The sequence below is a fragment of the Squalius cephalus genome, assembly GCF_949319135.1.
Source record: "Squalius cephalus genome assembly, chromosome: 13".
NCBI lineage: Eukaryota > Metazoa > Chordata > Actinopteri > Cypriniformes > Leuciscidae > Squalius > Squalius cephalus.
The window spans coordinates 30,300,931-30,326,899 of NC_137134.1; the positions used below are offsets into that span (position 1 = coordinate 30,300,931).

General features: G+C 36.0%; 2 protein-coding genes across 2 annotated transcripts in view; one reads left to right on the top strand and one right to left on the bottom strand.

Annotated features, from left to right (window-relative positions):
* LOC307169817 (uncharacterized protein) overlaps positions 1–23,117 on the bottom strand; it is a 32,665-nt gene extending 9,548 nt beyond the window's left edge. The window contains exons 1-6 of the mRNA XM_079890637.1: positions 22,776–23,117; positions 14,684–15,022; positions 14,146–14,271; positions 12,128–12,436; positions 6,377–6,682; positions 2,569–2,871 (exon numbers count right to left, since the gene is read on the bottom strand). Of these exons, the coding sequence (XP_079746763.1) occupies positions 2,569–2,871; positions 6,377–6,682; positions 12,128–12,436; positions 14,146–14,271; positions 14,684–15,022; positions 22,776–22,821 (1,429 nt within the window). The 5' untranslated portion in view covers positions 22,822–23,117. The remainder of the gene's footprint in view (positions 1–2,568; positions 2,872–6,376; positions 6,683–12,127; positions 12,437–14,145; positions 14,272–14,683; positions 15,023–22,775) is intronic.
* LOC307169827 (cell adhesion molecule CEACAM1-like) overlaps positions 1–25,969 on the top strand; it is a 444,926-nt gene that overhangs the window by 39,051 nt on the left and 379,906 nt on the right. The gene's annotated exons all lie outside the window — the stretch shown is intronic.

A 25,969-nucleotide genomic window follows, 5' to 3' on the forward strand; every position in this document is an offset into this window, starting at 1 on the left:
AAAGCCAATAAAATATAATTTTAAATAATTTAAATCACATATTATATGCTATGGGTAAGGATTTTGGCCTGTCCCTCGCTATGGTTGTTCTTTTTCAACAGGACTTCTCATTTGTAAAATGTTAGTAAAATAAAACAATTTTCACAATTTTATATTGTCTCAAGTGTAATCTCATTATTAAGCAATGGTTTTGACATAAATAGATATATTTTCTTAGAAATATAAGTAATTATATCACTGTCCCCTAATTTCATATCAGTCCTGTTACTAACACCAAAACCCCCCTATAAAATAATGGTACAAACCAGAAGTGACATAATTTCAAGGAAGTGACATCATTTAGAGCAAGTGGATTCCACAGTGTAAGCAAGGGTAATTTTCTCTCTTCTTAAATATTCTATTTTTCATGTTTTGTCAGGGTTGTTAGAGAGGGGTCGGCATACAACATCAGTCCTGTTACCATTTTTTAAAGTGTACATATAAACAATTATTTATTAATCCTGATATTATCAAAATCTAGAAGTAATAACCTTTCAGATTACATACCATGTGCCTTTCTGACATTGACCTGTTAGCTAGAAATGAGCATATTAGCATCAAATCATCAGTCCTGTTACCATCAGTCCTGTTACTATACCAGAGCAATAGGGGGCATAGATTCTAGCCCAGCTGCATAACTAGGTCATAGATGGTGTATTTGTTATTTACATTCAATTGCAATTTAAGGATTAGTACAACAACTCAGGGACATAAACATTTATAAAGGTTATTTTGTGTATTTTTAAGCTAAAACCAGCGACATATGACTCAGTAGCATATGAGCATCAAGCACATGCTGCTTAGTACTATTGTTTGTTTCTGCATCGTTTTTTCATTTGTATACTTATGCACCTTACTTTGTACTTTGTCTTATTTGCATAGAATTAACACCACTTAATTTGTTATACACTTTTACAGTTGTTAGTAACATGTCATTAACTGCAGCTGAGAAGCAACGGCGCTGTCGCGCACGTAGAGACCAGGATCCAGAGAGGAGGGAAAGTTTTTATACATTTTATACGTACAAAGTTGATTTAAATCAACCAAATGGTTTTAAGTCAGTTATTTATATCTTTTGCTGTATTGTGTCAGTAGGAAATATCAGTTTACATTTCCAAACATTCTTTTTGCCATTAACTGTAATCATCCAGTGAGATTTGTATATGCACAAGGAGTCTGACAACAGCCGGTGTGATCTGATCTCACCATCATCGAGTCCGTCATGAAGAAACAGAAGAAACTGAGAGAGACTAAATCCAGAAGAATGTCTCCGAGACGCTTGAAGAAACCTTCCTGCAAAGCTACAGTACTATGAAAAGTACTGCACTTGTGTTAAAATGCTGTAAAGTGAGAATGCTTTCAAAAATAAAACTTCTATTAACTAATTTAAATCAATATGGTGTAACAACCATTTGCATTTAAAACGGCTTTTGTCCAAGTACACTTGCGCATAGTTTTTCAGGTAGCTTTGCAGGAAGGTTTCTTCAAGCATCTCGGAGACATTCCCGCAGTTCTTCTGGATTTAGTCTGTCTCAGTTTCTGTAATTCTAGATTACCTCCCATATGGAAGCAGATTGTCATGGCCTAATGTTCCATAGGTAACTAGTACGTAAATAAGTTCATAACTCTTGTCCATAATGCATGCAATTAACTGCAATGACAAACAATAGGTGACTAAAGACCTTCTCGGTTATTGAGAGCTCAGTCCTGTTACTGTCATTAATTTGATATTTGAAAAGAAAAATGACATTTGACAGTCAAACAGATCTCACCATAGTAACATGTACTATACTGCATTTTGGACAAGACCCTTTTTAAAATAAATGTCTTGTCAAAGTATACATATTTCTTAATTGTAATGTGATGTCATCCCTGAAATAGGACATTTTTTGTAATCTGAATGGCAATTATGATATAAAACATATTTTTTTTAAATATGACATAATCTGAATGAAAAGAGGGACCAAAATACTACTTATATATGTGCAAACTGTTGCATATTTGTAATTAGAAGTATTATATATAGTATCACTTTAGTCAGTAACAGGACTGAGGAAAATATCAAAACATGAAATAAATAAACAGTCATAAAATAATAAATGGCATAGCTTGAGATGGCCCAACACAATTTCTTGTCACGTTAAGATGTCTTGAATTAATTGGTATTGAATAAAATCAGTTTGAAACAATTATATTTTTCAAATTTTTAAAGTTGAAAAGGCACCGATTTCGTGGAATGACCCATTACACCAATGGAAAGTCCTCATAATGATAGTGCCACCACCGTGTGTGTGTGAGTGTGTGTACGTACAGTACAAGTCAAGAATATAAACTGCCGGTGACATGCAAATAAAAACATGCAAGTTTGAACCTAAATACAATAACAATATTCTCTGCAAATACATTATTTAATGTATTTTTTTCATGCTTTGCCTTCGATTGGAACTATTTTCATTGATAGAGCAAAAACACAAAGTGGATCATCACTTTTCACAAAGATCTAAAATAAATTGAAAATGAACTACTTACTATAGAGTCTAACAACAAATCTCTTGTTTGTGGTTCCTCTGCTGCTGCTGATCTGTAGTTTATAATCTCCAGATTGATCAGCTGTGCTGTCTGTGATGATCAGAGATCCAGTCTTCTCATCCAGCCTCAGTCTGCCTCTGAATCTCTCATCATCATCATCACGTGTCTCTCCGGTCCCTCCTCTGATTTCAGCTATGAGAATGTCTTGATCTCCAAACCTCCACTGTATCAGATCATCTTTCTGTATTTCAGTTTCAGGGTTTAGGATCACATTCTTTCCCTGTTCCACTGATATGTTCCTCTCTTCATTAGTGACAGCAGCACATAGAAACAGAGAAACACAAAGAAATGTTGCCATTAGTGTGTGCATGTGAACTTCAGAGTTTGAAATTACTACACAAATATCATTCAGATAATGTTCTATCAGTTTGAAATGGAGAAAGACTCAAAACTTCACATTACTGTCTCTCAGTATCACTGTAATGTGTGTAGCAGGACCCTGAACCGACAGGTGACATATCCTGACTTCTTTACACATGAGTTTATTATTTAAATGGTCACTCTGTGCAGGTAAGATGAACTGATTTGCTAATATATGATCTGGTGTTTGGGACCCTATTTGAGACGTTCAGCGGTTCATCTCAAAACCAACATCACACTCGTAACACTCCATCAGTAAGTTGGCTAGCGATGGAGCAGATAAAATAGAATGTTTTTTTAAATTGATATAATATTGGAATAATGTTATAGTAATGTGTGATGTTTGGGGATACTGCTGTTGTGGCAAAAACAATAATTAACAAACAGCATCAAGGCATAAGAGACATCAGGATTCAATATATTTATAGATATTTAAAAGAGGTTTGTTCACAAAAATACCACGACAGCTACCTCGTGATAGGAACAAAGACCTAATCACACAGAAAACAGACGGCCTTCTTATACCTTCCTTCTTCAAAGTCTTCCTCTTCTGTAATTTTCCATTTATTTCAACATTTATTTTTTAGGTGAACAAACAGCTTTTCACCAGATATGGAATGAGGAACGTGGCCCCCGTTTCCATCTGATTTTAAGATGAGCTAAATCATCTGGCTCACTAAAAAGAGATGGAAAGTTTGAATCACTTTGGTGCGCTTTCACACAACACATCCCAAACCACATCCCATAATGATCATGTGTTTGACGGAGATTCACTGTGGGCGGAGATGCATTCAGGCCGGACAGCATTTCCATTACAATGCGATGTGGTCACATGTAGGGCTGTAGTCAACCAAAGAAATGCTTAGTCGACCAAAGTCAGGTCCTGCGCAACGATTAGTCGACTATACATAAATACATAAAACCATAATAATAATAACAGGCCTACAATTCTTTAACTGCAAAGTGAGGAGCTCTGTCCTACGCCTATAGTGACAGTCACAATCGCGCACCTGACCACACCACACGCTACAAAAAATAACTGCTAAAACTGCCAAATAATGAAAAATCCTAACAAAAGCTCTCGTTTATACAGGCTGTATATTCTTCTTTACTTTCAAATGGGTTAACTTTTGTCCAGCCGATCTAGGCGTTTTAAAACAAACACACAAAAAAACCCAAATAGCCTAAAAAATAATCCTAATAATAGGCTGTATAGAAGGAAGCCCTATAGGTTTATTTTCGTTTTGTTTTGTAATAAATAAGAAGCAAATACGGTATAACAGACAAAATCGGGCGCCCGCGCGGTCACATGCACGTTAACTGGAGCGCATCTTATCCTAACTTAACGAAACTAAGTGTATGCCTCACACAGACATGAGAAATACATCAAATACACAAAGCTTGAAATGTCTTTAAACGAAATAATTAAAAAAGAAAAAAGAAATAGGCTGATTATGATCCACTATGTGCATTTCTCTCTGTAGGTTCGTTCACTACGGAGAAGGCGATCGTCAACTTCATATTTGCAGCCGACAGAAAACACTAGTTTATTAATAAAAATCAATGCACTCGTCACCGGATTTACAAATTCACATCTAGCTTGTTGCACGCACACATATTATGTCGAAATAACATTATTATTAATAATAGCCTACATCTTTTAAAATATTTGATTGAATGCTGAATGTTGCGCTTGTTCAATTAAATAATTTAAACAATTTAATAACTCCGCTTCGCGTCGCGACCGCATTACCACCTCGGGTGTGCATTATTTTTCTAATAATTCAACGGCCTGTCGTCAATTATTCCTTACTTGTTCCGTTACCTCCAACCCCGTTTCGCCGGATCCACCCTTCCCTTTGCGCTCCGGGACCTCCCAGTTTACAAATTAAGCACTGGTTCTAACTGAATGAATACAGCAAAACTACCTATATTCGTTACTGAGCGCGAAGCAGCAGTGCAGCCAGCCACAGGTGCGGTTCCCGAGTGTTACGTGATGCGCTAACTGTGGCGCTGTTACAAAATAGCCTGAATTAAAGCATTTAAAGTTGGGGATAAAACATAGGCTAATTATATTTAGAATACAGTAATATATAACTGCTTATAAAGGAATAAATATCAAGGAGTAAATCAATGAAAATTTCTTTACTGGTGAAAAAAAAAATATAATAATAATAATTATGCAACTGGTCGACCAATGAGAATGTCAGTCGACCAAGACGGCATCGGCCGATTAGTCGACTAAACGACTAAAGTTGACAGCCCTAGTCACATGTGCTTTGACTACCGGCACATGGGATTTCAGTGATCGATCACAAAGTGTTTTAGATCGGTTTCCACCAGTATTCAGCACAGAACACTTAAAGTGGATGTTAATACCAGGTGTCAAATGGGTCATAAAGAACTACTGTCAAATGACACTCTGAAATGATTCCTTCAGAAACAAAACAAATGATAATTGGTGGGTGATATGAACTTCAATTCTAGCAGGCTGAAGTTAACATTTACCAGATCACCTATTGCACCTTTAAATGTGCTGTATGTAACTTTTTGACTGCACTAAAGCATAAAAATATTGAAATACATAAAAAATAACATAAAAACATACATAAAACATAACATAAAAATGCATATTCACGAGTGAGACATTAAATCATTCATTCAACTGATTTGTTCCAAACACTGATTGATTCAGGAACAAAAAAGTACGAATGAGTCATTAAATACATAACTCTGTAGATTCCTTCATAGACACGGATTCATTCAGGAATGAAACACTGCTACTGTCTGTTGCTTGGAGACGCCCAACTTCTGTGGCTTTGTTTTCATTGGTGGAGGAAAAACAGTCAGTACTTCTTATTGAAAAGCAGTATCACACTCGTAATTGTGCTGTTGATCTGATTATATGACCTTCATATGTCAACAGAAAATAAAATTAACCGACAAACATGCCTTGCTGAGAGTTTTTTAAAATGTAAAATCCTAATAGAGGGTATAAGGTATTATAAAAATAGGTAGAAAACACTGTTCAAGCATTGTAGAGCGTCGTAGTAAAAAACTAAAAATATTTCATGAGGTAATTCCTTCAGTGTGATCACTTCTCACTTCGTTTGACAGCGGCAGTCAAGCATAGTTATCAAAACACAACAGTGGACATTAGAAAGGGGTCACTTTCCCAAAACCCTTCACTAATTCATAAGCCTTCAGTACACAAAATGCTTAGTTACAAGATGTGCATCACTGAAAGCACTGATAAATTGCCGTTAATTCAATAGGAGATTTTGAAACTTATATTTCTTAAAAAGTGACAAACACAAATTATACTGATAATAATAATTACCATGCAAGAACTTTGATCATTAGTACACTGACTGGAGGAGATACTCACCTCTGACAACAACTCTGAATTTCTTGTATGAAACCCCTCTGATGGATGTGATCTGTAGATGATAAACTCCAGCATGTTTCAGTTCAGTGTTTGTGATGGTCAGAGATCCAGTCGTCTTGTCCAGCTCCAGTCCGGCACTGAATCTCCCATTAGGAACACCATAATGTAGAAGGATGATTCCTCCTCTGATTTCAGCTATTAGGGGTCCGTTATTTCCAAATCTCCACTCTATGAGATCATCTCTCTGTATTTCAGAATCAGTCTCTAGAGTGACAGGATCTCCTTTAAACACTGACACTGTCTTCACTTCATGTCACAGGAGCACATAGAAACAGAGAAATGAGGAGATTATAAGAGAGGGGGGATGGGAATAAACATAACATTTCTCAGGAACAATTTTTGAAGAGGGCACAAATAATACAGCCAAAATTGTACTTGTAAGGATATGTGTACACAGAGGATTAATAGGCTTAATATTAGTGTAGCATGGAGACAGTGGCATTATCCTTCTATTCAACATTTCTCTCTGGTTCAATGAAAAAGCTGACTCTTGAATGACAAAATATTCCTCTTCAAAACCATTTATTTATTGCAATGTTTTTGAAGTTGTTATCGCCATGTTTGTTATAGTGGATGACTTACTATACAACAAGCTACGGTATTATAAGCTACCAAACAAGCTAGGTAACGTTATATCGTTAACATAGCGAACTCATGGGAAAATACATCGGTTATCATCCTTTTTTTTTTCGTCATGACTAATTTATTAATGTCTCCACATTGAAGTACGATGCATAAGACATTTCCGGTACACGACCATAGCGTATTACGAACACATGTATTATGTATCATCATAACATCCCCCCTGTTTAACATAAGTGTGTAAACATCTCTAACAACCAACAAGATTGGTTCTTTTTACAGCACTTTGCCCAGTGGCCTCTGTTACCGCACATAGAACATATTGTTGAATGCAGGGCACTGTTCAGTTACAGTTTTGACATGTTCGTCCTCTTGTTACAGCATGGGCATTTTCAGTCTGTGACATGCCAAGCTGTTGTATCTGTTCATTATCAGCTGCTGCTGCTGCTAAGGCTTCACTCTTTCACCCCTCTGCTAGTATGTCAGCAATGGGGTGACCTTTAGCCTTGCTGTATAGGTGGTTTCTTAAAGCATCGAAAGTAGTACTGTACTGGCCATGATAAGTTAAACTAAACATTCAATGAGCTCATCGTCAGAATTGGCATTTCAGTGCTAAAGTTCTGGCTCTAGTCACAAAGTCATCGATGCTCTCATTTGGCTTTTGCCTATATTGGATGAGATGGAGCCTGTGAATTCTTAAGTTCACATTTAACTTTAGTTTTCCTTCAGAGAAATTCCACAAGGTGTCAGGCTTTCTCTTATCTGAATCACTGAACCCACTTGCATTGAGCCGTTTTAATCCTTCAAGGGGGGGTGAAATGCTATTTCACGCATACTGAGTTTTTTACACTGTTAAAGAGTTGGATTCCCATGCTAAACATGGACAAAGTTTAAAAAATTAAGTTGTACGTTTGAAGGAGTATTTCTGTGCGAAAAATACTCCATCCGGTTTGTCACAAGTTTCGGAAAGTTTTTTTCGAGTATGGGCCTGTGTGACGTCAGATGGAGCGGAATTTCCTTATAAGGGTCCTAAGGGCACTTCTCCCGGAAGGGCGTGCGCGCACCCGTAGACCAAAGCGACGAGCGAGAGAGCGAAAGCAGTACGCCCATCAAAGCGCTGTGCTCGCGATGTCAAAGAAAGAAGTGTGTTTTTGGTTGCCGACAACCCTGCACAGATTCCCGAAGAACCCAGCGTTAAGGGACCAGTCCAGTGGATGGAGTTTGATTTTCCAGAGCATCAACGGAGTTCCCTGTTCCCTGCATTTCGACGATGGTTGTTTTATAAACAAGGCCCAGTTCGACGCCGGATTTGCAGATCGTCTAATGCTTAAGAATGGAGCAGTCCCAGCGATAAAGGTTCACGGTCGTGCGTTGGAACCGCAGGCGGTGAGTAAAACTGCTTCAAATGTCTGTGTGTTGTTAGCTATCGGCGCGTAAGCACAGCACGTAAACAGTGAACAGCGCTCGTGATTCTTTAGCTCCGCCCACACAGCCGGCCTCCAGCCGCTCGGTTTTTCCCGGAAAGACTCTGTACAACCTATCTTTCTTTTATAAATATAATAAAACTAAAGACTTTTTGGAGATATGAAGGATGCAATACTACTCTATAGGTACTCAAGATTAACATGAGATTGACTGAAACTGAGTCTTTCACCCACCCTATCATTTCCAATTCTTCTACATATTTTCCAAGCTTGTTTACTGCATCTTATTTCTTCATCTTCCAGGTACAGAATAATTTTTTTGCTTAACCCTCTGGTGCTCTTCACGTGTAGGCTGATTTATTTATTTTTTTTGTTAATGAAATGAATGTACTATATTTTAGTTTGATGTTTTTTATTTCATATTTTGTATTTTTAGGGGATTTTTTTATACTAAATTATATTTGCACTGTATTTATAATCCATTTATTCACTTTGAGCATAGACTTGAAAATTCAATTTCCAACTTAAAGGAGTAGTTCAGAAAAGTAGTCCATGATTTACTCACCTGAAGGCCTTCTGAAGCAGACCTAGTTTTTGTAAGAAAAATATTCATATTTAACATGTTACAAAGTAAAATTCTAGCTTCCGGCCAAGCGAACATACTTGCATCTAAAGTACAACTTACGCAACTTAACTTTCATTTGGCCGGAAGCTAGTTAATTTACTTTAAAAAGTTTTAAATATGGATATTTTACAAACGCATTGCTTCGCATCAGATTATTAACCCCCAGAGACCCGTGTGGAGCACTTTTATCATGGATAGATGCACTTTTTTTAACCTTTAAATTGATTTTTGCAATCCACAGCCATTATAAAGCTCGGAAGCGTAAGGGTGTTTATTAATATAACTCTGATTGTATTCGTCTGAAAAAAGAATGTCAAACACCTAGGAAGACTTGAGGATGAATACATAATGGGCTAATTTTCATTTTAAAGTGAACGACTCCTTTAAACTGTCGTAAATCTTGACTGCTTTAGCACAGGCTTAAGTTTGATCTCTTTTCAAAGATGACATCTGGCAGAGTATTGCTGAAGTGAAAAAAAAAAGTTTGAAAAAAGTGAAAAAGTAACAGAATTTTACGTGAATTGTTATGAAAATTTCAGAAAAAAACTATTTTCAATTTTTATATGAAATATATATTTTCAAAATCACATTTTATTTTAAAACTGCAAGAAAATCAAAGTCATAAATCTAAACAAGTTTGAAATTGATATATCAAAAAAAATTTGTTTGGCTGCAGTACCAAAAAGTTTTTGTACCAGATAAAATTCATCTCCCATTCATTTCCAATGCGCTCTTTTTTGACCGGGATTGTGAACGTCTCACACAACGTCTATTTTTTTTTTTATTCTGCTATTTATTCCATTCAATTTAAGACGCAGACGAGACGTAGAGGCCACGTAAATCACGTGTGGAAGTGAAAGCTGCAGCGCCAGCACTTAACTTTTGGCGCTCTAGCGGTTAATAAAAAGAACTGCATGCGTCTTGCGGAAGAACATTGTAGTCGGAACTACTTCTCTCTGTTTATGTCTATGACGATTCACGCAGGCACTGGGCTGCTCCGCAGAGGTGGCGACCCGAAACAGTCTAAAATAGTCGGAATATAAACACTTATTATAGGTGGACCATAGTGATTCAGGATGAGCCAAAAACAGAGTTTGGAAAATGGATTCATGATGTACTCGCTCATTTTATAATTTTTGTCCCTGAGTTCTATATAGGCAACCCCCTTTTCCCTGAGCATGTTATTGGCCAAGGCTTTCCGTCCCGGGCAAGAGCTTCTCATCTATTACCATCCTCCATAATACACAGTAGATGGCAATGGCATCATAAAGCCTGTTTTTTTCACAGATGATTCCTTTTAAAATATATTATTTTATATATGGTTTAAACCATTTTGCCCAACTAGAAGAAAAAAATATCAGGTACAATACCTTGAAGTGTCGAGTCAGACACCACGCGTCATTCACGTGATTTCTGATAAAGGCTATTGCATTTTTATAGCTTATTGTTGGGGTTATTATTGTTTTTTTTGTTGTTGTTTTTTTAAATAATTTTAATAAGCCTTGGCTACAGCACTGGTATACTAGACATGGTTGCCAACTCGATTGCGTCAACTGGTAGGCTATGAGACTGCTTCTGTAGATCCTGTAAATAGAACAATAGAAAAAAAACAGCCTACATATCTCTGATATCCGACATAATACACCTACAATCTGCAAACACAAGAACTATTAGGCTATAAACACAAAACAGTTTATGTCCTATAGGCCTACTTTACTATAGTTCGACGTTTGTTTGTTTATTTATTTAGGCCTTATTATTTTATTATTTATTCAATTTTTGTAACAGCAGCATAATAAACCATGATAAGCCGTGTTTCGTTTGTCACATTCTAATGTTTCGGTTTTCAGCATATTTTTATTCCAAATGTTCAGCAGATATTAGTGAGCCTATTGCACATTTAATTTATTTAGCCTATTGTTTAATTGCAGTTATGAAGGTTTTACTAGTGTAATAGGACTTATTTATCATGATTAATGCAAACAGTCCTGGCTCCGCACATCAGATGACTGTTTCATTTACATGTTGAATTAAGCTACCCTTCATTTATTAATTGTAATTTTTATTGTGGTAGTTCTGTAATATATGAAGGACGAAACATGTAAAAGCAATAAATAAATACGCAAATTAATTAATAAAGTCCACAAAATTATAGAGACATATAGTATCAATAAATAAATGTGCAAATAAATACATAATTACCTAAATCCACATCTTCCTGAATAAGTAAACCTATAAATAATGAAATGTGCGAGTTGATATTTATAATTAAATATATTAAAATAATGTTGGGGGAAACAAATTATGTCAAAGGAAATGCTAAACTGAAGGTTTATTGTTAATTCTCTGCAAAATTCTAGGCTAAATAATAATAATAATAAACTGTTTTAAGTATAATTCTGTTAACTGTCAGATCGCATGTCAATCAAACTTCGGCGAAACTCTAAAACTAAACATTACAATTCTAAAATGAAACATTACAAATATTATATATGTTACTTAAATTAGCCCGAATGTTTACAACTATGTTCTTTTGTGTTGGTCACGAGACTCCTAGTGGTGAATAGTACATATATGCTAGAACAACTTTTTATGAGTTCTTTATAAGTATCTGTGGATATGTTGACAAGAAACAATGGCAAACAAAAATGTTAATATGATCATTTGTGTAAATTAATATTTACTATTTGGAATGAAAAGCTACACATAAGCAAGGTAAAAAAGCACATAATTGCTAATAAAACATAATTGAAGATCAGTGGGAAGACAATAATAATGAATGAGTGTGTGGAATGTGCTGGAAACACCCTGCCTGGCAGCAAACGCAGACGTCACGTTCAGACAGACGAACGAGTGATGTGGCAGACGCAGACATCTGTTACAAAGTCTTATTAAAGAACCGATCGGAAAGCCATATGCGAGCGTTTTCAGTTCAGTTCTCGTGCGTGATAAGGTCCTCAATAAGGATAAGGAAAACCTGAAATAAGCTCTTCACAACTACATCATCTACATTAAAATATTTAATTAAAAGAATAAAGATGTTAAATGTAAACTACTCACCACAGACAGAAACATTGAACATCTTGTGTTTGATTTTACTGTCTTGGCTGGTCTTTAGTTCATAAAGTCCAGTGTCTGTTTCTCTGGTGTTCATGATGATCAGAGATCCAGTCTGCTTGTCCAGCTTCAGTCTGTCCAGGAATCTCTCCTCAAGACCAGTGTCATATATAAAAACTCTCCCTCCTCTGATTTCAGCTATGAGAGACCCTTTATCTCCAAATCTCCACTCTATGAGATCATCTCTGTGTACTTCAGTAACATCAGTGTTTAGAGTGACATCCTCTCCCCCCATCACTGACACTGTCTTCACTTCATGTCACAGAAGCACAAAGAAACAGAGAAATGAGGAGAATATAAGTGAATTTGCAGATGAACATGTCAGAAACACTGAGGATATACTGTGTGATTCTTCACATGTTCTCATAACATCTACTGTAATAATCAGTTCATCACGTAGATGCCTTTCTGAAACTAAATTATGAATAACAATTCACAATAAGGTTGCATGTGTTAATTTTAGTTACTGCCATAGTTAGCGCGAATAAACAGTTCTTCCCAGTGCATTTATTAATCTTTTAACAAATTTATGAAATTATAATATAGCAAATTTTTCAAATTATACATTTTTAATATTAGTTCAGGTAGCCGTAAATGGCAACACAGTTGAAACACAATTTTCAACAGTAAGGTTGACAAGAAAAGAACCAAACCTTATACAATTGTTCATTAAGGTCTATAGTTCAATACTATAAACAGTTATTTAACATTGTAATAATATTTCTCAGTGTTACTATTTTTGATCAAATAAATACAGCCTTGGTGAGAAGAGACTTCTTTCAAAAACATTAAAAACATAAAAAAAAGAAAACAAACAAACAAAATAAATAAATAAATAAATAAATATTGGAAAGACATGTTTTATCTATTGTTTATTGTACACTACTGTTAAACACTACTGTTACTGTTTTTGATGTAAGATTTGTGTAATATTGTGAAAAATTGTTACAATTTAAAATCACTGTTTAATTTATAAACTGTATATTGTTAATTTCATTTTAAACTGGTATATTTACAAATCTGTCTCGTTTATGGTTTTTATCACTCGTTTAGGATTGTCTTGTTTAACTTCATCTGGATTGTTTCAAAAAATGCTGCGATAAGATCCTTGCCTCTGCTCCATTCATTCTCCACTCCAGAACCACACCGTGAAAATTAAATATTTCTTTTAAATATTTTAATGCATCCTTGCTAAATAAAATTGTTAAATTATTATTATTTTTTTTTTTATCAAACTTTTGAATGGTGGCGGCGGCTATAAAGAAACAACATGAGGATCAATGGGGAGGTCAAATCACGCTAGAATCAATGATGTTTAAGTCTCATAATATTTGCACTTGCGTTTAATTTCAAACAATTAAATATTAATGGAATTCGCTTGAATGAATAAAGAGAAATTAAAATATAAATTTTTGGGATTAAAGATAATATGGATATAACTAATATAACTCATACTAATAACTAATATTAAAACTAATAGCTTTACATAAAGCTACATTTGTCAACATTCGTTAGGAAACCTGACCTAACAATTTTATATAATTTATTAATCTAGTTCAATAATTCAATTTATAAATTTATTGATACATGTTTAGCATAATAACATTACATTACTTAACATTACTTACATTAAATTAAATATGAAATATAAAAGCAACTCCAAGGAAGCAAGAAGACATAAGTTGTTGCAGATTTAAGTTTTTTTTTTTTTTTACATTTTGATTCTATTGTGCACGATGTGAAATACAAACTTGTTATCTTGTTTACAAGCAATACATTTGTTACTGCGGAATTTCCTTCAATGTTCATAATAAAATTGTTTTCAGTTATCTTTTGAGGCTGGTTATTTGTCACCAATGGTATCGATTTAGTGTCAATATTAGATTCTGGTATTGTACCAAAGTCAAAATTGCAGTACAGAGCCAACTCTATTCTCTTGCTTTATCAGCTGTAATACTTACGCTTTTGTTTTTCTAGTTCAGAGATCTTGTGGCGATAGTAAATCACACCAGCAGCAGCAGCAGCAGCAAACACCAGCAGCAGAACCACAACTATTCCTGCTACAGCACCTGAAGACACACCTGATGCTGTAATGATAAAGACAGACATTAGTGTGAGTGTGTCTGATCTATAACACACACTATAAACATCAGCACTATATAACCTGAGTGTAGATCTGAGTGTATTTAGTGAGTAAATATATATGCTAATGACTGTTGTATATATAAACATTAAAACAGAGATGAAACAATTAAAAAAATTTAACAACAGTCAGTATTTATCACAGATCTATTCACAGGTTTCAATGTAAGATACAAGCAAGCTCTTTTAGCTAATAAAATGTCCGGGTAAGAAGTTGTGAGCTCTGAAAGTTATATTGGTTGTTTTAAAGGATTGTTTCATGATTTGAGTCCATTAATGTCACATCATCTGAATTATTCATAGACAACTGATAAAAAAAAAAAAAAAAAAAAAAATCATTAGACTCGAGTTACTCACCACTGACAGTAACAATGAATCTCTTGTATAACATCTGTTTGTTACTGCTGATCTTCACTGTATAAAGTCCAGAGTCTGTGGTTCTGCTGTTTGTGATGGTCAGAGATCCAGTCTGATGATCCAGCTTCAGTCTGTCTCTGAATCTCTCATCAGTATCATGTAATAGTGAGCTCTTTGCCTCTAAATCATGTTTAGCTATGAGTTTTCCTACATCTCCAAAACTCCACACTATCAGTTCATCTCCGTGTAGTTCAGTAACATCAGTCTGAAGAGGGACAATATCTCCCTCCATCACTGACACAGTCTTCATTTCAGCTTTAACAGCATCAATAACAGACTCTGCAAGAAACAGATTCACAGACACACTGATTAAACATGTTGAACACTGTGACTGGCACTAGAATATCAGTTTATCTCATGGTTACTACACAAGGCATATGCAGATTGATAAAAGGTAATCAGTTTAGTACTGTATGTACAACAGTTACTTTTGATTGACCAATTTATTGATGTGTCTTTTCATAAAAGACCACAGGAACATTTCAATATTTGAAACACTACAATTGTATGTGTTCAGTAGACAGAATTACAACTCATAATTCTATACAATAATTGATCTTGCTTTGAATTATTTCAAAACTATTACCAATGGAATCAAACTAAAAATATCTGACCAAACTGTGCGTAAAATTTAAGTCAATCAATATGAATTTACTTAAATTCGTAATATTAACTATAGTATATTAGCAGTATCACACTCGCCATCATGCTGCTGTTCAGTCATGTGATCATATGTGGCCCAATCACAGCTGTGATGATATTCAGAACAACAGCATGACTGTGATATTGAGAAACTACAATTCTGAAAGACTGTTGAGCACATAAGTAATATTTGCTGGTGAAATCTCAGCTTAATTCAGTTTAATTAATAAAACAAAACAAAAAAAATTCAAACATCTAACTATCGATAATAAAAGTATTCTCACCATAGACAGTAACATTGAATGTCATACGTGAGGTCCCAGAGTTGAGGTCGATCTGTAGTTTATAAAGTCAGTTTGGTAGTGATGCACCGAAATGAAAATTCTGGGCCGAAACCGAAAATTTAGGATGCACTTGGCCGAAAACCAAAACTGAAGCCGAAAACGGCTTTTTTTTTTTAAAACACACACACACACACACATATATATATATATATATATTTTTTTTTTTTTTTTTTTTTTTATTGCTTGAATTTAATGGATCTGAAAATGAAAAAAATAAAATAAAATCACAAACCAATAGAATAATCAAACTTTTATTAAGTTACATAAAAAAATTCTTTAAAGTTTTTCAAGTTTTATGTTCCATCAAATAAAATTGTATTTTAACAGTTGTGCAAGAAAAGATCCACAATTATCTGAATGACTGCCCACAAAATCACAGAATGGCAGTGGGCCTCTATTCTGCTGCTGCATGTAAATAGGGCTGTCAAAACTGTTCAAAAATGACGTTCGAATATTCCCTCTAAAAAAACTCATATATTTGAACATCTGGTTGCGCATTTTGTCAATGACACGCGCATTACGACAATAACAGAACAAATTAATACAAAGAGACATACAGTAACTACTTGTAAAGGTAGTTTATTTAAGCTTAAACATATTTGACAACGTATTACCTACACAAAAACAAGTAAATCAACTAATGGTCAAGACCGCAGACCTCACTCTCGCTCGCAGTCTCTCTCTCTCTCTCTGCGCTTAACGGTTTAAATGAACAACAACAATAAAAAAATGTTGAGTGCTGATCAAGAGTTTTGTGCAAGCAATTTAAGGTTGCGACTCTTCAGTGATTTGAAACAAATATTATTTACATTAATTGAAGTTTTACAGTAGGCCTATATAGAACCGACATCGAACGCTCGCAAAGCAGATTTCAGGTGGTGTATCAAACCTGTTGTTGTAAAGTTATTTGGCACCATACCCCCTCATGAGATTTTTGCAGAACAAATGTTACATATTGCAACTTTGGTGTCCTCATCTGAAACTTTAAAATACTTCCATACTGCTGACATGCTTAAAGGGATACTCCACCGCTGGAAAGATGAATGTGTATTTAAAATAGGTCATTTATGTAGAAAAAATGTGAAGAAATTTTTGAATTTGGAGCTTTCTAGACTGAGAAAAGCCAGAAAATTAATTTTTGGCTTATGTGGATGAAAGACAATAACTCCCAGAATGCACTTGCTTCGCTGCCCTAGGAGGCCACTCCCAAGCCATGCCTACCGGTAAGAGAGCGCAGTTGAAAACAACAAGGCAGGCTACTAGTGAGTCTCCGTGACGAGTTTGCCAGGGATTCCGAGATCGCCCAAAATGTTGGGATTCGGCTTTTGCGTTCTACAGTCGCCATTCATTATGTTTACTGTGGCGAGCAGGACGAGGCTTAGGGCCGCGGGAGAACGGCGTGAGGCCGGTGGCGTCATTACTGAGACGCATCGGTCTCGTATCTTTCACGGAGGAGCGGGAATTTTCTTTGCAATGTTAAAACGCACATCAACCGATCACTTGTTTAGCGTTCATGTAAACACTACATTCAGATTCACCAATCGGAATGAATTCAGTTAGATTGAAACAAGAGGTGTGCATGTAAACAATGAATGGCGACCGCAGAAAGCAAAAGCCGAATCCCGGACATTTTGGACGATCTCGCCCGCCGGACAAGTCTGGGAAAAAGGATGGTAACCCCTAATACTCAGCTTTCTCCACAAAACAAGAGCCTGCTAGCTTAGCTTCCAAAGAAAGACTGATCTGTGATAGGTCTGTTAGCACATAAGGTCCAACCCCCTATGGGCGGGTTTGAAAGGGTGGGATCTAGTGCTTGTAGTCTCAACAGAAATCCCCCCCTCTTACACTTCCTCCTACAATGACGCAAAATGACGATTTTTGCGTCATTGTAGGAGGAAGTGTAAAGAGGTAAATACTAGGGCTGTCACTTTTGTGAAAAAATCCTGTTCGATTTTTGAGACATAATTGTTCATTGAATCGATTGTAAAATCGATTTTCCATGTCTAAAGACGTTTCCATTTTAAACGCAAAATGTGGGCAAATCCACGGACAACGAACAGGCATTAGGATGAATGTAAAGAGGGCGCTTGAAACGCGCACAAGTCTGCAATATTTCTGATGATTTATTAGCGTGAAGTTTCGTACACAATGACAAACAGGAGTGCAACATTATCGAAATCAATAAGCAGAGTGGACTGCCATAGCATAAATGAAAAACATGACCTCAGTCTTCAACATGGCTGCGTTTATGATTAGAAATGTCAAACAAATTTTGCCTACGTAGGCGATTGTAGACGCGTAGCCCGAATTTGTATCTGAATGCATGAGACTGTCTGCATACCGGCAGAATTCACAGTTTTGTAGTAAAGAGACGCATTACGCAGAAGGATAATTTGCTGTTATGCGTGTTTGTCAGAGCCTGCAGTCGCTATATGACGCGCGTTCGCTGCGGGCGTATCGTGACGAGCTGGATGCGCTCCGAGAAAAGACCATTATAATCGATTCCCTATTTTCATTTTCTAAACTTACGTTGTTTGGTCCAATCGAATGTGCAATCGATTTTCGAACGTAAAGTGACAGCTCTAGTAAATACAGATTTCTTTCGTCTCAGGGGAAAATGAGAAAATGTTGTACGACCATTCAATAGTATGACTGGGTTTCTAACATTGCAAAGCTTAATGCAAATGGGTTCCTTTAATCTTTGATAGGCAGACACGTAATCACAGCTCGACCGTGAGTGAAACCTAAGCGCTTGCGCACGGATGGGAGGGACGGGTGACATTCATTTTCGGTTTACGTTTTCGGCTGTTTTTTTTATTTCGGCCCAAAACCGATAATGGCATTTTCGGCCGAACATTTTCGGCGGCCGAATTTTCGGTGCACCCCTAGTGTTTGGTTCTCATGTTCTTGATGGTCAGATATCCAGTTGCAGTTTGCCTCTAAATATGTCAATGTGACTAGGATATGAGATATCCTTTCCATCTATTTGAGCGATAGTGGAACCTTTATCTCCAAACCTCCACAGTCTCAGAATTATTCCCTGTGTTTCAGTAACATCAGTGTTTAGAGTGACAGATTCTCCCTCCATCACTGACACTGTCTTCACTTCATCTGCATCAACACCAAACACTCCTGCAGAACCAACAGAAACAGAAACAGTTTCTCACAGATTAAAACCATATAACCTAAGTAACACTTCTGGTAATGTTAGTGAACACATTTAACTGAGATCAGGCTTGCACAATAAGCACAATTTGACTAATTAAAGAGCCCCTATTATGCCCATTTACAGGTTCATAATTTGGTTTATGGGGTCTGCTAGAATGTTTACTTCATTTAAAATGTTAAAAAAAAACCTCTTATTTATAATTTGCATTGTTGCAGCACCTGTTTTCAGACAAAAAAAAAACAATGTTTTGCTTCTTTTCCTTCTGAAAAGAAAAGCTGCCCTGCTTGGTCTGTTGTGATTTGTGACAGTAGTAAGGGTTTATCAGCTTGTTTTTCTTGAATGTCATTGTCGGACTCTGGCTCAAACTGATACACAAAACCAATACTTTGCATGAGTGGGGACAGAACACGTGATAACCTTCCCTGTGTATTGGCGAACCGGCTTTGGACCAATATATCGGGCCTTACGCCTTGCTCTCAAAAGTGTATTTATATTGGAATCTGTTTAAGAAATATTTTGAAGAAGGGATTATTTTTATTTTAACAGCTTTTGAAGCTACCAAGTGTTTATGTATGCAGTATCCCCAGACAGCACACCCATGTGGGGCCCAAATTAGTATCACCTGGGCTATCTAATTGTGTCCCAGCCAGTTTTGTAAGAAGCTGCTCACTGCAGAGCAAATGGGTGGAGCTTACATGTAGCTCCTCCTCACTAGACCAGGGAGGAGCAGCGAATGTAATGTAGGCCTGATGGGTGGAGCTAGAATATCTAACCACACCCTACCCATACCCACAACAACTATATCCCTCCACACCATTAGAGCTCCAGAGAGGAGGAGCAGAGGGTTGTTCCATAAAACAAGATTAGAATACAAGCCAGGCTTATTTTGGTTAGTCAGACTTATTGTCGGTGGATTCTGTTTCATAAAGCAAACTTAAAATAGTTCAAACTCATTTACCCTGGCAACTTATGCTGGGAAACTAGCCTGGTCCAGGGCAGGCTAACTGTCAGGCTAAGCCTCAGTTGTTACACAGATCCTCTAACACTGACCGACAAGAACACAATGATATTACCACTGACACTCTCTCATACCATTATTGGACTTTATTAACCACTATTAGTCCAAAAATAAATACACAGTATACAGAAAATCAACTTAAATAAGGCTACAATGATAAATTAGTCAATATAGACCTAGACAGACAGACAGACAGACAGACAGACAGACAGATAGATAGATAGATAGATAGATAGATAGATAGATAGATAGATAGATAGATAGATAGATAGATAGATAGATAGATAGATAGATAGATAGATAGATAGATAGATAGATAGATAGGCCTAAATACAATATATATACTACAGGTTTTCTTTTTTTACTGGCTGAATGTTTTGTGCCCAAGATTTAATTAGATTGTTTTAAAGATTTATGAATACATTTCTCTCTGGTTTTGTTTGGCAGCTGTAGTACATGTTTATGATTATTAGAAGAACATTAGAACACAATCTAAAAAAATCTAAATCTAAAAAAATCTAAATCTAAAAAAAAAAGTTTTTTTAAAGCAGAAGTTAAAATCACAAAATTAAAAATAAATAATTACAAAAGCATAGTATAAATTTTAACTGGTAAGATGAATCTGAGCTTAGTAATTGACAGTATATTAGCCTACATTTGATTTACCCCATTACAATAGGCACTTTACAGTTATTGCTATCATAAAAATACACACAGGTTTAAAATTCTAAATAAGGCACATCTAATGTCCAAATAACAAATATTTTATTTATATATATATATATATATATAATGTACTTTATTATGTCTTTCAATTCAAACACATTTAACACAATTATACAAATTGACAGTTCCTTTAAAGACATCATATTTTCCCCCAATAAATATTCCTTATTTTTCCTTCTACTTTTTTTCTTTTGTGATAATACCCACCAACACATAGCCTAAAAACACACATGATTAGAACAATAACCAAAAAGTACATAGACACTTTTACATATGATTTAAGGGGGAAAAGACAAAAAACAATAAATAAATAGTAATAAAAATTTAACATGAACATTTATATCAAACTCTTATAATGACACATAATTCCTAATAGTTATTCAAGTAATATTATTTGAATATCAAATATTCAATATTAAATAAGTAAATAAATAAAATAACAAATAACTAGAAATAAAAGGGAGGGAGGGTTATATAAAAATGTAGTTAATGTAGGCTAATATATATTCCTTTATTTTATGGAATATTCTTTGATTTTAGAGTTGCACATATCTTTTCAAAATGTATACATTTGCTCTTAATTTAATGTTATCCTCTCCATAATGTACTTTAGAAACTAAATGTACTCATTTAAAACTGGAGATTCTTGCTTTCTCCAAAAAAATGTTGCATTAAAAGCTGTTCTCAGCATTCTAGTATACGTCATCTTTATTAAGTAGCATAGGTCCTATACCCAAAACTATATTTTGTATCTTTATATATTTAGTTTCTTTAAAAAAATCTTCCCTGAATTAGGCTACTTCTGTTCGCTAGAAGTTCACTGCAACTTATCCAACATCCTAAAGATAAATTATTATAATTAGAAGATATTTCTAGTGTTATAAAATATCGCATATTAATTTTCCAAGCAAAATGTATATTTTAGTCAGAATTATTGCACTCCTATTTGAAAATTAGCAGCAAAATGGATACATTTGCATGACTTTCGAACATTTACACAGCTCAACGAAAACAACTAAAAACCCTGTATTTTGAATGAAACACTATAGACTGAACAAACACGTAATAAGCATGTGCATGACGTCATCGTCTTTCAAATTTTTCATTCATTCATTTACAGTTCTTTCATTTACAGTTCTTTTTGAGAATTAGCCTAACAGAGGTTTAGATGTTGATGTTTTATTGAAAATATTTGGTCACCATTATGTTGATCAATGTTTACTTTAGTTGGCCAGTTTGACTCTTGACTTTTTATGTCAGTGTGAGGTCTTTGTAATTTGTTGCAAAGGAGGCCAGAAACAAAAACTATATACAGTAGGCCAGTAGAATGATTCACTAATCTCATCAATGACCAAAAGTTTTTGTTCATTATTAATAATGATTTTCACCAACAATACTTTCATGCCACATATCAGACATTATGAATTTTAATTTTTAAATACATTGGGGGGGGGGGATCTTTAGACATATGTAATAGGAATCAGCAAATGAATCTCAACAACAGTGGCATGATCCAAGCCCCACTGCATGCTGGGAGCCTGTTTTTTTTTTTTATTCTGGTGGTTCCCAGCATGCATTGCCGCATTAAGCATGTCATCGTTGTTGAGATTCATTGTATGCTGATTTTTCGCCTTTGGGACGTAACTTCGCTAAGTGGGAGAGATTGTATTTAATGAAATTTACTCAACACCGTTTTAAATGAAAACAGAAAACTTTTTCTGGCCGTTCATTTGCACGACAACAGCGCCTGGTGGTTTGAGACCGCAAACAAATAGCCGCGTTTCCACCGAACAATGTTCTCCATCTCAGACCCTTTCAATCGGAGTAGCGAGTGTTTAGTCACTTTAGTGGATTGTGTTCATTTCTCATCCTGCCTGGGGGAACTATTAGCAACCGAAGTCCATTATCTTTATCTAAACTAGTTTCTCTCACACATACAGAATGCAAAAACTGCTTTGTCCGGTTTTATCCTTAAACAGGAGGGCATGTCTAAAATCATTTAAATAATGTGATAATTTTCATAAGGTAAGTTAATGAAGTTCAGGAAGAAGACGACAGTCCATGAACGCTGTTATCGCTGTCAAAATGAAACCGAAAGTGTTAAAAAAAAAAAAACAGAAATCGAGCACTTACCACATATTAGTAGAACAATCTGAAAGAATTTGAAGGTGTACTTCATGTTGCAGATTTCAACAAAACCTAACTTCGATTGTTTTTAATATTCGTTGTTTGTTTGTTACTGAACCACGCCCTACCGACTGAAGGCGACGATTGTTAACCCTACTAAATGCCAACAGAGAGATTGTTATACCGACTGTGGCTGACTAAATCATTTACACTATGATTTATAACCAACTAAAGAAGAAGTACGTTTACTTGTCCAAATTTAGGAAAACTGTAGCAAAGCGCTGAAGACCGCAATGGCGGAGACTCAAGGTTTTCTTCTTTACGGCGGATCACAAACTAAAAACGAGCATTACCGCCACCTGGGGCCTGTACCATGAAGGTAGCTGAACAAACTCGGGGTTACAGGATAAGTTTTGAGTTGACAAAACCAAACCGATGCAATCAGGCTTTATTGGTACCATGATGCAGCTCATCAACTTTCTCTGTCAACTCAGGCTTTGATCCTCAAGCTATGTTTACTCCACGCGCGCGTGCACATAAAAGAGTGACGTCGACACTGAACAACCAATCGCGGGTCGCGATTTTTCCGCGAAGGAGCAGGAGATAATCATTCATAATTACGATGAATTTAAATATGTATTTCAAGCTCGAAACAATACGGTTTCTGTGGCCAAAGCAAGAGAAGACTGTTGGAGAAAGATTGTTAATGTGTAAGTTAAACAAATACGTTCTATATTTATGTAAAATTATGTATGTATGTGTAGCCTATACGTGTAATATAGCCTATTTTTATAATATATAAAAATGTGCATATGTACCGGTACTAAGAAAAATTTATATTCATTGATTTTTAGATGCAACCCCAACTCCAAATGTTCTTGGCAGCAGATAAAGACAAAATATTAAAATATAGTTCAAAGTGGTGAGTATTTACCACAACCTTTTATTACTTTTGTGAACATTTTATCACAAACACTTGTTTGCAGAAAACAGAAATAAAGAGTTAAATTCAGAAAACCAGAATACACTGGCGGAGGAGTGGGCTCTAAGTAGGCAATAAGGGACGGCCGATTATGGATGGGATTACAGGTGCTGTACAGTCTGACCCTGGTGCTGGCTCCTCTAAGCAAGTAACACTGGGTACGTGTGCAATACATTACAACTTTTAAAAGTTTTAAATATGGCTGACTGTATGTTCTGCAGTAGAGGGAAATACTACAGTGTCCCTGTTGAAGCCAGCAAACACACACACAGTCTCCCACACAGAGGTCAGTATGCAGCAGACAGAACACCAAACATAACCTGCTTTACAACAGTTATGCTTTACATTGGCCTACTTTTATTTATTAGGGTGGTGGAAATGAAGACACTCTGTCTGTGTGTTCTCAGACAGTTGCTGATGTGAATGCTCTGGGCTTTTTATTATGGCAAACATTTGAATGTGTGGCATAAAAAAGGGACTGGCCCTTACACATCTCTTTTATTGTAGGATTTTTCACAACCTGCCCCAGAAACTGAAGCCTCTACCTCAATGGGCTTCAGAAGAAATGTGAACAAGGTAAGGATTTAAAACCCTTGACATAAATTACAGTCAGTCCTGTGTTTGTAGGAAGTCAAGGAACTTTTTGTGATTTTGATGAGCCTCCAGAAAACTTGTAATGATTATGTTTGTGGTGGAATTATGTTTCAGGTGGAAACAGACTCAGTCAGGGCCCTGTACAAAAGGAGACTTGAACTAGACTGTTCACTAAAGGAGTCTTGAACTAGACTGCACACTAAAGGAGTCTTGAACTAGACTGCACACTAAAGGAGACTTGAACTAGACTGCACACTAAAGGAGTCTTGAACTAGACTGCACACTAAAGGAGTCTTGAACTAGACTGCACACTAAAGGAGACTTGAACTAGACTGCACACTAAAGGAGACTTGAACTAGACTGCACACTAAAGGAATCTTGAACTAGACTGCACACTAAAGGAGTCTTGAACTAGACTGCACACTAAAGGAGTCTTGAACTAGACTGCACACTAAAGGAATCTTGAACTAGACTGCACACTAAAGGAGTCTTGAACTAGACTGCACACTAAAGGAGTCTTGAACTAGACTGCACACTAAAGGAGTCTTGAACTAGACTGCACACTAAAGGAGTCTTGAACTAGACTGCTCACTAAAGGAGTCTTGAACTAGACTGCACACTAAAGGAGACTTGAACTAGACTGCACACTAAAGGAGACTTGAACTAGACTGCACACTAAAGGAGCTGACTGTGAGCTGAGGAGGCTCCAAACAAAATCAAACAGCTGGATAAAACTGATCTCAATATATATATATATATATATATATATATTAGTATAACTTATTTAACCAAGTAACACTTTAGTATGAATATTTATTAATGCAACTTTCTCTTGCTCTCTTTCTCCCTCCCATCCCACAAAACCAATAAAACAGTTTGAGACATATCTGCAGTTTCAATGTGCTTTTATTAAGTGTAATATTGTATGGTGATTGCATCTACATCTGCTCCAGCTGGGTGGTCAAGTGTGATCGGCTCAGTTTCATCGGGGAGAAGCTGGTTTTGTGGTGTTTCTCGCTCCTTTCTAATGGTGGCTATATTGTGCAGAATGGCACATGCAGTCACTATCTGTGATGCCCGCTCTGGTGACTCTTAAGGGCCGAACACAGTTGAAACGTGCCTTTAGGAGGCCAAAGGTCATCTCTATCTTTACTCTGGTTTTACTGAGGGCCACACTGAAGCGGTGCTGTGGCCCTGTCTGAGGGTCATGATAGGGGGTTATTGTGTAGGTTTTTCTAGCTCAGTTCAAATTAACAGTGTTTTGTACTGTACCAAATTTAACTTGCTTTCCTCAAAGCGCTGACACAACACAGACTCACGGAAAATTCGTGAGACAAGCACTGGAGCCAGGCCATTTGGCATCCAAACTTGATCATATATGTTCATGTGAAATTTGCTTAAAAAAAAAAAAAAGTGTTCATGTGATGTCACCCTATCAATATATCTCACTGGCAATTTTATAAAAGCCCTCTTTTATGGATATGGTCGATAAATGTCCGGGGAACACTATTAATGAAACTTTTCATGTAGCCTACTCCTGCAGAGCGAGGACCACCTTACGAATGGTTTGACAAACCGTGTTTTCCCCTAGCTTCTGTGCGTCACCCACCGTGCAAGAATGTAC